The 13,210-nt window shown below is 38.8% G+C and overlaps 1 protein-coding gene across 2 annotated transcripts in view; it reads right to left on the bottom strand.

Annotated features, from left to right (window-relative positions):
• LOC136874044 (1-phosphatidylinositol 4,5-bisphosphate phosphodiesterase epsilon-1) overlaps window positions 1–13,210 on the bottom strand; it is a 374,213-nt gene that overhangs the window by 11,295 nt on the left and 349,708 nt on the right. For both annotated transcript variants that reach the window (XM_067147543.2, XM_067147544.2), the window contains 2 exons: window positions 3,148–3,478; window positions 375–613 (listed from right to left, as the gene is read on the bottom strand). In XM_067147543.2, the coding sequence (XP_067003644.2) occupies window positions 375–613; window positions 3,148–3,478 (570 nt within the window). The remainder of the gene's footprint in view (window positions 1–374; window positions 614–3,147; window positions 3,479–13,210) is intronic.

Genomic DNA, 13,210 nt, shown 5'->3' with positions numbered 1-13,210 from the left:
CTATTCTAGCAACATTATAGTTGGGGACAAATCATAACGACCTCGCCTCACACCACTACTTTCCAGCGGCAGCTCGGTGTCTATTAGCAACTTATAGGATTTACTACCTCTACTGCAGCCAGAGTTGCCAAATCGGCTACTGCACTCTACACGAAGAAAGGTAAATACTACAGATAGTGAGGAAGAAAGTGGTTTGGCAGCCTCTCCAAAACAAACAAGAATCACTTAGAACTCGTTAACTCAGCACGGTGTAGGGTGTGATTGACTACTGGCTTCCAGCTCGCTTCTAGGAACTGAGGCCATCATGTTTTGTCCCCAACTATACTATACTGAGAACAAAATGAAAGTCACATAGTTGTTCTTATTCTTCTCACCTGAATATAAACCACCATTTCTGAAAGCTCCTTTGCTATTTGACTGCTCTGCTTCTTTGGTTTGAGTGGCGGTGGATCATCGTCTAGCACCCAAGCATCAGAAGGATGCATTTTAGGTAACCTCTGCTGTCCTCTGAGAATGCTGTCATGGCTGGACATTGAGTCTGTACGAGGTGGACCCATTGATGATGACTTACTCATTTGCTTTTCTTCAGTAGTGTACAAATTCAGCAGTTTCTCTGGAAATGAATGAAGGAGATATTTTATCACATCTATTTATCATCAGATATAATGATAAAATATTAATTTTGTGTGGCTATTTCTAGCAGGGTGCAGCCCTTGTAAGGCAGACCTTCTGATGAGGGTGGGCGGCATCTGCCATGTATAGGTAACTGTGTGTTATTGTGGTGGAGGATAGTGTTATATGTGGTGTGTGAGTTGCAGGAATGTTGGGGACAGCACAAACACCCAGCCCCCAAGCCAATGGAATTAACCAATGAAGGTTAAAACCCCTGACTCAGCCGGGAATTGAACCCGGGACCATCTGAACCAAAGGCCAGTATGCTGACCATTTAGCCAATGAGTCGGACTGATAAAATATTAACAATGATAGTTTCATTTAAAATAAATGCAAAATGTCTGGCATGTTAACCACCTCTATGAGAAGCCCACCTAGTTGCCATGATTATTAAGTCTACTGGTATATGGTGTGACACCATGGATAGCTGAATCAAGCTCCGTTGATGGGGATTTGTCCATCAGATGGAGACATTAAGCCCTGAGCTTACCCCCTGGTGTTATTCGTTAGTAGTAGACTATATGCTGGCACTGGGTTTCACCCTCTCCCTACCTCATTATCATCATCTCACACCAATGGGCATCAAATAGAAAGCCCTGCACAACATGTCCTCGACACTTAAATGAATGAATGATATTTGAGGTGGCACACTGCTTAGGGTGCTCTATTTTTATGACATACAATTTATCCCATGTTCATAAACCATGCTTCATAAATGGATTGTTGTGTGTACTACTCTTCAGCATGTGCTGTAACTGAGAGACATTTGATGAACTCTTACGAGGGAACATCGGCAATGGTTAAGACTCTGATTGTGCGGAAACTTGGAAAACACATTGAGGTACACGTAAAAAAGGTGTCAGCATCAATTTTGGGTGCCAACATTCATTAGGGCATTAACTAAGGAACCTAAAAGTTGCGACATTTCAAGTTCTGCCTCGTGCCACACCTCTACACCTCCTCTCTTCCCCCATCCTTCTGGTTCCCTGCCGCACGTTTCCCTTCTCCCCGTGCCTGCCCATCTGCTTAGCTGCTGAATGGGACTGATGTTACACTTTGCATACACTACCAGCCTTCCTCATAGCTCTCCTTTGTAATTTCCACGTTGTATTTGTCAGCTTACTTTTCCTGAAATGTTTATGAAAACGTCTGCGAAGATTCCTTAAGCGTAATGTCACTGAGTGTGTCAAAATTATCCAGTGCTGAAAGTCAAAACCTAAAATTCCACATGCAGTGCAAAAGACCATGATTTAATCTACATTATTACAGCCTATGTCCTGCAGTGTGACATCATCTCGTGAGCGTCAAAACCTATCTGAAAACAGTTGACTGCTTAACACTCACCCTCAATCACGTCATAAAGCTGCAGCTCCCAAACGTTCAGTGGACCTTCTTCACTGTGACTTCCATGATTTGCTTGAAGATGAAAAAATAATTTTTGACATGCTCAACGACATTACGCTTAAGGAATCGTCACAAATGTTTTCGTAAACTTTTCAGACTTCGGATATGGGGCAATGATTAATGAATGACGGATGAAATGAAATGACACTGGAAAGTGTTGCTGGAATGAAATATGACAGGGAAAACCGGAGTACCCAGAGAAAATCCTGTCCAGTCTCTGGTTTGTCCAGCACAAATCTTACATGGAGTGACCGGGATTTGATTGAACCACGGCACCTAATGGTGAGAGGCCAGCATGCTGCCGCTGTACTTTTTCTTTCTTGCTAGTTGCTTTACGTCGCACCGACACAGGTAGGTCTTATGGCGACACAATGGGACAGGAAAGGGCTAGGAGTGAGAAGGAATTGGCCGTGGCCTTAATTAAGGTACAGCCCCAGCATTTGCGTGGTGTGAAAATGGGAAACCACGGAAAACCATTTTCACGGCTGCCGACAGTGGGGTTCGAACGTACTATCTCCCGAATACTGGATACTGGCCGCACTTAAGCGACTGCAGCTATCGAGCTCGGTGCTCTGTACTATTAGCATATCATTATTAAAATGTGTACTATTGTCTATTTATGTGCTGTTAGGTTATTGTTATTTCTTAAATGAGCAACTAAATGGTCTGGGTTGATGTACAGTAAGGGTCAGTATGTCGATTATATATTTGTATTTGAAATACTAGTGTTGTAATGCTGCACAGCAACTCAAATCTGTGCAGGGTTTCAAAGGCTGGGACACCCTCTATCTAGAGGTCATAAATAGGGAGAGCCTTGGCTCAAAGTTATGAGTGAAGACCACAGTCATTTATTCAGTGGAAAAGAAGGGTTTCAGTACAGTAACAAGCAGAGAGATAGAAAGTGGACTAGAGGTTTCCCAACTTCTTAAGACAACTAGTAGTGCAGCATTTTGGATATCATACAACTGCAAGAACTAGTTCTCAATTTCTCTGTGTTTATCATCCATGATAGATGATGACATTTTTATTGCTTAGGTGAGTTATGAAATAAAATCCAGAAATCTCACTTACCATCCAAATTTTCATCATCGTCATCGTCATCATCGTCATCGTCATCACTGAAATCATCATTGGCAGAACCCCCACTGGTAATGGAGCTGGCCCTGCCAGAGGAAGGTTGTTTACTGACTCCACTACCACCAACTCCTCTCAGTGGAGTGTGGGAACTACTGCCATGACGCACTGTGGCAGCTCCAGATAAACTGGGAGGAATCTCAGCTGTCAGCTTCTTGTTCTTAATCAAGATCCGGTAACGCAGTTGTGATGGTGAAGGGAGTTGAGCGTCTTCACTAAAATCAGCCTCAAAGAGGAATTTCATCACCAACTTCTCACCAAACACACTCTGAAAAGATTACCAGATATAAAAATATTTTATTCCTTGTAAGTAATATAATACATTTCTTGCCAACTGAATTTACAGGGCATTAATCAATAAATGTAGTTTAATGTTAACATTTTATAAAGAGAAGTATTAATTTTGACTACTGAGAATATTCTCCTGAGACATATTTAATCACAATAGCAGTAATTAGGAGTGGCTTAAAATTCTTCTCTGTTGAGTACTATAGGGTCTTTCGAAAAGTGCGCCAGGTTCAATATATCAAATTATGAACTTAATTTTTTCAAAATACACTTGTGTTCCTAAAAAACAGAACACTTTGAAGGACTAGAAATAGGAAGTTCATATTCACAAGACATGTTCAATAGTTTGTTCTGCAGAAATGATTAGCATTTCAGTCACCTAGGTTCAGCATGTGTACTGTTGCCTAGTAGGCACTGGGTCCTCCATGGGCAGTGATAACTTGTTCCATGTGGGATGGCATCGACGTGTATAAGGCACAAATTGCGTCCTGGGGTATAGATATCCATGCTGCATTCACCTGGTTCCAGAGTTCATCTTTGGTGGTTGGCATTAGGTCACAGTGCCGCACCTGCCATTTCACCATATCCCACAGATTTTCGATTGGCGACAAGTCCGGTGATCAGGCGAGCCAGTGCAACAGTCTGACATCCTGTGACAACAAGAAGGCACATGTTCATGCAGCAACATGTGGCCGCGCATTGTCCTGCTGAAATATGGCGTCTGGAGTGTCGTACAGAAAGGGTATGGCTATGGGTCACATGATGTCATTCACGTAGGTCAAACTGGTCACAGTGCCCTGAACATGCACCAACTGTGATTTGTGGTTGTACCCAATAGCACCCCACACCATAAGGCCTTGATTTGATGCTGTATGTCTTGTACGAATGCAGTCATGGTGGCCTCTCCCTCTGCCTGCGGTGAACCAAAATGCGGCCATCATTTTCAAACAAACAGAACCCGTATTAATCCGAAAACACTATCTGCTGACATTCCTGTCCCCAGTGATGTTGTTCCATACATCATTGCAGTCTAGCATGTTTATGCACATTAGTCAAAGGTAGGCGAAGAAGTGGACGATGCGCCAGTAACCCAGACCATAATAAACAGCGACAGACTGTCACTCCTGATAGTGTACGATGTGTTACACTGTTCCACTGTTGTGTCAGAGCCAAGGAGGACGCAGATCTGCCCTGTAATGCCATTCGGATGAGGAGTTAATCTTCTCGGGGAGTTGTCTGGGTTAAACATTCTCTACACACCTGTTGCACTGACGACACACTTCGTCCCACACAAGCAGTAATTTCCTAGATGGATGCATCACGTTCACTCATGCCAATAATGCGCTCTCTTTCAAACTCACTCATTTGACGGTACAGTTCTCGCATACGTCTGAAAGGCATCCTGCACATCTGCTCAAATCACACTGATCCATTACTGTCAGTTTATAGCAACAACGAGAGTCGCAGGCACATTTTATCAGTCGGTGGTGGTGCGCTGAGATAGTGACGTGGACCTTGATGATGATGAGGAGGAGGATGATGATGATGATGGTGGTGGTGGTGGTGGTAGTGGTGATGATGATGATGATGATGATGCTTGTTGTTTAAAGGGGCCAAACATCGAAGGTCATCGGCCCCATGTGGACCATGAACCTGAAGGCTGACATGGTGCAAATGTTCTTCAGAACATACTAATGCACATGTCATGTGAATATGAACTTCCTCTCTCTGGTATTTCAAGGTGTTCTGGTTTTTATGAACATGTGTGTGTATTAACAAAATACATGTTCATTACACATTCCCATTTCAGGTATGAAAAATGATGTCAGGCATGTGACCTCCCCTGCTGTGCTGGCACGTAAGAACTCTGTCCGTGAAATTCACTATGACTGTCCAGTAGTGGCAATTAGGGGGTGGAAGGCCCCCACCTCCACTTTGCGGAGAAAATATTACATTTTTACTCCATTTTAGCTGGCTGAAACTTGAAATTTAGAAATTATTAAAACAAGCAATTTTTACAAACCCTGTTGTCTTATCAGTTAATTATTTCCTTTATATTATTTAATTATTAACAAAATTATTAGTGGAAATACAAAAGAAATTGTTGTTTATCGTGGTTAACCCCTTTGTATAGTGCTACAGCAAGTAGTAGACACTTCGCATGTGCTGTGAGGAAGGGTCATGGACACTGAGGTATGATTCATCCACTTGTCATGCGCATTCCATCAGTCTGGCAATCTCCTTAGTGCCTGTTAGTTTCTTAGTGTGTAGTCAAATACCAAATGATTTTTAATTGTATAATCACGCCATACCCAACGAATTTGCTATGGAAAACATTGCCAGAGGCACAGACTGGAATGAAACAATGCAGGATTTTAATAGCATTGTATCAAAATTGTGAAAGCTGTGTGGGTCAAACTGAATGGTTTAGAGTTGAGACAAGCTGAAGGCAGGGGAGTGGATTGTCTCCCTTACTCTTCATTATCATCATGGATAGAATTCTACATAATATCAAGGAGAAGATGATGGGCAAGCAAAGTAATTTGTATTCTGGGGAGAACTGAAGAGGAAGTACAGACACAAGTTGATTTGTGGAATGAGAAGATAAGAAATTTTGGAATGAACATTAGTACTGCAAAAAGCAAGACTTTGATCATGACGAGAGGTAACAGAAAATCCAGGGGAGTGATAAAAATAAGAAATGAACCTCTTGAAGTAGTGAACATTTTTTAATATTTGGGCAGCGTGATGTCACAAAATGGAAATTTGGATGGAGAAATTGATTTAAGAATACAGAGTCTGCAAGTTTCTACCAGTGTGTGAGAGACTTGAAACAAAGATGTGCCAATGAAGTGCAAGAAGGTTTTACTCTTGTCCTATTATAAACCTATACTGACCTATGTTTCAGCATCCTAGATGTTGACTAAGCAGAACCAAATACAGTAGAGACAATACACGACACTGAGCGAGATATCGAGGGACAGCTATTGGAGCTCACTCTAGCGGATAGACCTGAACGGTACTGATTCTGTCATAAGAGCACGTGTATTTTTGTGTGAAGTTTTTGGTGTTATTTATGCGTTTTCAGTGAGTTGACATAATTAAATAGTAGCGTGTGTCATTCCTTGATATCTCCTCTCAACATGAGGGGAAAGGTATGTGCTGTGTTTGGCTGCAGTAATTACGAAGTAGAAAAAAATGCGCGCTCGTTCTTCAGGTTCCCTCGTGACAAGAACATGTAAGTAATATTGTGTTTGCATATATATTCTTCCAGTGACAGAGATTTTTATAGTACTTCATAATCTTCTGATCTGCTTGACCCATGTTTTCACGGGCTTAAAATATAATACACATATTTTATTGTATAGTGCAGCAGTTAACCTTCAATACCGATGTGTTGTTGTAGGTGTGATCTGTGGGTTTTGAAATGTCACAGAAGCGATTTGGATAAAGTGTACAAGAATGAAGGGACGTTATGCTTGTATAAGAATTATAAGATCTGTTCAGATCATTTCCAGGCCAGCGACTTTAAAAATCCTCGACTATACAGCCAAGGGTATGTCACATTTTTACTCTAATTGTTCATAAATATTCCTCAAAGCATCACTATCGACAACATTTTCAAACTTTTCTTTCTTTTATCCCTCTTCTCAGATTAAAGCCGGGATTTTATAGATTTTATTTCTGTTAGTAGGCTTCATGTTAAGAGGAAAATTGTCCAGCTATTAAATGTTAATTCATTGCATCATATGTGTAAGGAATGTGCCGATATTTTTATTGACAAATGTCTTAATGTGATGATACATTGTTTTTAAATGAGGAAAAAAGACAAATCCAACCGTAAGGTTTCAGGCAGGTATGCTAAAGCTAAAAAAGTAATGCATAAATGAAAGATCAAGCCATTTCACAGCAGTCCATTTCACACCTTGTTTATATGTCTAATTTCAGTCTTTGAATAATAACCTTTTAAATAATTCTTCATTCATTTATCCAGAATTGCTTTAGCAACTTCGAAGTTAATACCTCAATAACACTGTCTTTCTAGACGTAATTTATTGATCCATTTCCATATATACATTTTCATTGATATTTGAATTTAGCGTGATTTGTTCAGGTCAAGTCACTAGGAGCGCCACCGTCGAATTGTCTCCCATTTTAGCAAGGCGAAATCCGTAAGTGTCGTGTATTGTCTCTACTGTATTTGGCAGAACCAAAGTAAGATACAAGCAGCTGAAATGAGGTTCTTGAGGAGCATACAGGGAAAGACTAGATGAGATAGAATACAAAATGAGGAAATAAGGAGAAGTGTGTGAGTGTGTGAACTTCAAGAAGAGATTGATATAGCAAAGCTAAAAAGATTTGGACACATGATGAGAATGCCAGGAGAGTGAATACCAAAGAGAATATTGATGGATACAGAGACTGGGAAGAGGCCTAGGCGATGGCCTAGAATGAGATGGAGGAGCTCTGTTGTGGACTGTATTTGCAAATAGAGGAGTTGATAGCAATAAAGTACAAGAGGAATGGTGGATAGATCGAGTAAGGTGTTGGGCTTTGGTACACTACCCTACCCAGAGAGAATTTGGGAAGGGAATGGAAGAAGAAGAAGAAGAAGAAGGAGGAGAATAAGACTCTTTTAATTGTAATACATGTGTAATATTGTTCCTTTGGTGAATGTTTTATTGTATAGTATTGAATCAAAATCTGAACAAACTATTACTGCAATTAAGATGGTAAACTGTCAACCTTTACCTCTCTTTTAAAATTCACTCAGAGAGCATCAAAAAACTTACCCTTTTGTAGCTTTTTCTTCTTCAGTTATGATGTATATGCCTCCCCCCCAAACTTCTAAATCCCGATCACCACTACTGTGACTGCCACTTGGATTTAACCAACAACTCATCAAAATTCTTCCTTTAACTTGCGGATGTTTCGGGGTTTTGTTGACATACACCAATGATTTAAGATAATCCCAAAGAAAAATAGTGACCTTAGTGACCATTGTTGGTCACCATTATGCGGGATGAGGTGATCAGGGAACCACTCATGGAGCAACTCAATGCCAAGTTCATGGAACTTTACCATAAGTCTATGAAATGTAGATTCATTTGGTGCATCAATATTCCCTAGAATCATGTAAAGACATCTGACAGTTGCTGTATAACTTTTCCACTCTGATAAAACATTTTCACAATTAGTACATGTTCGACAATGGTAAACTGCTCCGTGGCTAGACACACAATGAAAAAATGCAAGAAATTCAGGCTGAAGCAACAATCGGAATGTTTATGGATATCAAAATGATACGCAATAACGTCAACAACCAAGAAGCAAAACATATCGGGCGATTCAAAACTGGCGCGGTTTTTATTGAGGACCCTATATCATACAGTAGCTCTAGAATTATAGGAAAGACTTGCTGTAATATTCCTCTCAGAATACTGAAATACTTTGGCTCACTGTGATCAGATAAGAAAAATACTATATTTAAAGAAACTTTTTTTTTTCACTTAAACTTGAACTGCATTACAAGCTCACAGATTTCAGATTCCTAAAGCTAGTTATTGATTTTTTGCCCAGGATTATATCTTCAAATACAAAAGAATTAAAGCAAATCAACAATACATAATACTGTAGTAAAATCATCAGTAATCATAGTTGGGAAGTAACTGAATAAAGGTAATAAAATTACTTGTAACAATTACATTCTTAGTCATTTTTACTTGTTATCATAACTTTTTAGGAAATGTAATTTTCACTTGTAATTTACTTCTTGAAATAAAATTGTAATGGTTATATTCTAGTATTCATTACTGTACATTATAGTAACTGATATACATTGCATAGAATCAGAAACAGGAGGAAAAAAAAGAAAAATGAGGATGAAAATAATTTTTTGTTTCTATTACAGCAGAACCAGTAACTGCACCAGTTCTGGATGAGGTACTTCCTTACCTCTCCAATACTTTCAAAGACATCGTTTTTATACCAAACATGTTCTTTAAACACAGGCATTCCTTCAAATACCGCTGTAAGCCTAGGGCATCTTTCCAGCCAATGCAAAGATGTATTTTCCCCCCAAAGACGTTGAGGTTTAGCAATGAGAATCTTAAGAAATTTTTATTTTATTTTTTTACAATTTGCTTTACGTCACACCAACGCAGACACGTCCTATGGTGATGATGGGATAGGAAAGGCCTTGAAGTGCGTAGGAAGTGGCCATGGCCTTAATTAAGGTACAGCCCGAGCATTTGCCTGGTGTGAAAATGGGAAACCATGGAAAACCATCTTCAGGACTACTGACAGTGGAATTCAAACCCACTATCTCCCAGATGCAACCTCATAGCTGTGTGCCCCTAACCACTCAGCCAACTCACCCAGTAAAAAACAATAAATTTATTTACAAAGTTAATGGCAAATTATTTGAAATTCTAAAACTCATTAACTAAAATAAATAAACATTATCATTTTGAAAGTTCCAAGGTAACATGTTTAGTGTCAGCGAGTGGTAGCCACTTAAAGTGTCTATGTTAAAAAAAAAAAAAAAAGGCCACAAAGTGAAGTAATATTGTTTTCTTGCAAACTTTATATGATACCAGCCCCAAGTTGAAAAAATGTACATGATTTTCTTAAGACTAGCTTTCTGTAAAGCAATTCAAATTTTACTGATTAGTTGTTGAGAAAGTAATTTGTAACTGAGTACAATATTTCCCACGTAACTGCAGGTAGTCCCTATTACTTTTTTTCCCCTTGTATTCTTCCCACCACTGTCAATAATGAAGATGGCATAACTATATTAATGATAAATGATGTTGTATTGAAGGAGGCAAGGAAAATGTGACAATAGCTAGACAATAAACATGCTATGAGCACACCAGAAAATAACATATTTTGGGCAAATTCGTCTGCACTTAATTATCAATAACATAATTTGATTACGGGTGAAGGGACACTGGAAGATACTGATGGGTATATTACACTTCCAAATGGCCTATACTCAACTGTCCTGGATATTGAGACCCTCCTAGGAGTTGTCAATCCCAAGATTCAAAACCTGCTGTCAAAATTTCACACAATTCACATTCATTTTAGATGCTTAGCTTTCTGTGGAAATGATTTCCCTAGCAATTCAACACCTCTTTCTGATTTATACTACTATTTCCACAGATGTTTACATGATTTCATGTGCATTAAACTTTCTGAGAATGGTATTGTTCATAGCCTCCACTAAATCGTACTGGAAGTGAGAACCACACATTCAAATAATCAGAGTTTGTTTTAGGCAGCACATTTTGAATGTCGGGATAGATAACTCCTATGAGAGCTGCAACATCCAGAACAGTTTAGCATAGGCCATTTGGAAGTAAGCTCTCCCTATCAGCATCTTCCAATGCCCCTTCACCAATCATCAAATTTGCAAATTACGTTAATATTAAACTGATGGTAAATTTTGTAATGAAAAGTAAGTGACTTTTTTTTTTTTGGCTGATCTGCATTTAGGGCTATTGCCCACTTGGCAGATTCCCTATCAGCTATTTACCTAGTCTTTTCTTAAATGATTTCAAGGAAGTTACAAATCTATCGAATATCTCACTCGGTAAATTATTCTAATCCCTAACTCCTCTTCCTATAAATGAATGTTTGCCCGAATCTGTACTCTTGAATTCTAATTTTATTTTCATATTATAATCTTTCCTATTTTAAAAAAATCCATTATTTGTCTACCAATGCCATCTCTCCACTGACAGCCCGGAGCATCTTACTCCTAAGTCTTTAAAGCCCAAAATTGAAGAGAGGATGTTAAAAAGTCAAGAGAAGTTTATGAAGATTTTCATGAAGAAATAGGCAAGTGAAACAAAGAAACTCTGAAAAATATTCTTTTAGCTCTCCTGTAAAATTGCATATTACTGAGAAAGTTGGCCATGCGTTTAGGGTCGTGCAGCTGTGAGCTTGCATTCGGGAGATAGCGGGTTTGAATCCCACCATCGACAGCCCTGGTGATGGTTTTCCGTGGTTTCCCATTTTCATAACAGGCAAATGCTGAGGCTGTACTTTAATTAAAGCCACAGCTGCTCAATCCTTTCCCTTTCACTCCCTCCATAGCTTTGATGTATTACTGCAATGTTAAACAAGCAGCTAAAAGAAATATTAAAAATTTCACATTTATGATATAGTCACCTTTACCTCTGGGGTACAGATATTAAGATGAAGTGAAGAGGGAGATATATGCACCAATTTCTGATGAAAATGAATGGAAGGAACACTTGAGGATAAGAATTTTAGTGAAAAGCCTGAGAACATGCTTTAGATTACTCTACATGTTTTAAGGAACTAGCACTTGGCAGAAAGACTTACATAACAGAAAGAAACCAATTCTCAGACTGTAATAATAATAATAATAATAATAATAATAATAATAATAATAATAATAATAATAATAATAATAATAATAATAATAATAATAATAATAATAATAATAATAATAATAATAATAATAATAATAATGTTGTTGTTTGAGTCATCAGTCCATAGACTGGTTTGATGCAGCTCTCCATGCCACCCTATCCTGTGCTAACCTTTTCAGTTCTACGTAACTATTGCATCCTACATCTGCTCTAATCTGTTTGTCATATTCATACCTTGGTCTACCCCTACCGTTCTTACCACCTACACTTCCTTCAAAAACCAACTGAACAAGTCCTGGGTGTCTTAAGATGTGTCTTATCATTCTATCTCTTCTTCTCGTCAAATTTAGCCAAATCGATCTCCTCTCACCAATTCGATTCAGTATCTCTTCATTCGTGATTTGATCTATCCATCTCACCTTCAGCATTCTTCTGTAACACCACATTTCAAAAGCTTCTATTCTCTTTCTTTCTGAGCTACTTATCGTCCATGTTTCACTTCCATACAATGCCACGCTCCACACGAAAGTCTTCAAAAACATCTTTCTAATTCCGATATCAATGTTTGAAGTGAGCAAATTTCTTTTCTTAAAGCTCTTCCTTGCTTGTGCTAGTCTGCATTTTATGTCCTCCTTACTTCTGCCATCGTTAGTTATTTTACTACCCAAGTAACAATATTCATCTACTTCCTTTAAGACTTCGTTTCCTAATCTAATATTTCCTACATCACCTGCCTTCGTTCGACTGCACTCCATTACTTTTGTTTTGGACTTATTTATTTTCATCTTGTACTCCTTACCCAAGACTTCATCCATACCATTCAGCAACTTCTCGAGATCTTCTGCAGTCTCAGATAAAATAACAATATCATCGGCAAATCTCAAGGTTTTGATTTCCTCTCCTTGGACTGTGATTCCCTTTCCAAATTTCTCTTTGATTTCCTTTACTGCCTGTTCTATGTGAACATTGAAAAGGAGAGGGGACAAACTGCAGCCTTGCCTCACTCTTTTCTGGATTGCTGCTTCTTTTTCAAAGCCCTCGATTCTTATCATTGCAGACTGATTTTTATACAGGTTGTAGATAATTCTTCGTTCTCGGTATTTGATCCCTATCATCTTCAGAATCATAAATAGCTTGTTCCAATCAACATTATCAAATGCCTTTTCTAGATCTACGAATGCCATGTACGTGGGCTTGTCCTTCTTGATTCGATCCTCTAAGATCAGTCGTAAAGTAAGGATTGCTTCACGTGTTCCTACATTTCTTCTGAAGCCAAATTGATCTTCTCCCAGCTCAGCTTCAACTTG

Source organism: Anabrus simplex, chromosome 5, assembly GCF_040414725.1.
Source record: "Anabrus simplex isolate iqAnaSimp1 chromosome 5, ASM4041472v1, whole genome shotgun sequence".
In the NCBI taxonomy this organism is placed as follows: domain Eukaryota; kingdom Metazoa; phylum Arthropoda; class Insecta; order Orthoptera; family Tettigoniidae; genus Anabrus; species Anabrus simplex.
Note: the sequence above shows the minus strand (reverse complement) of the source record. Positions and strands in the feature narration are given on the sequence as shown.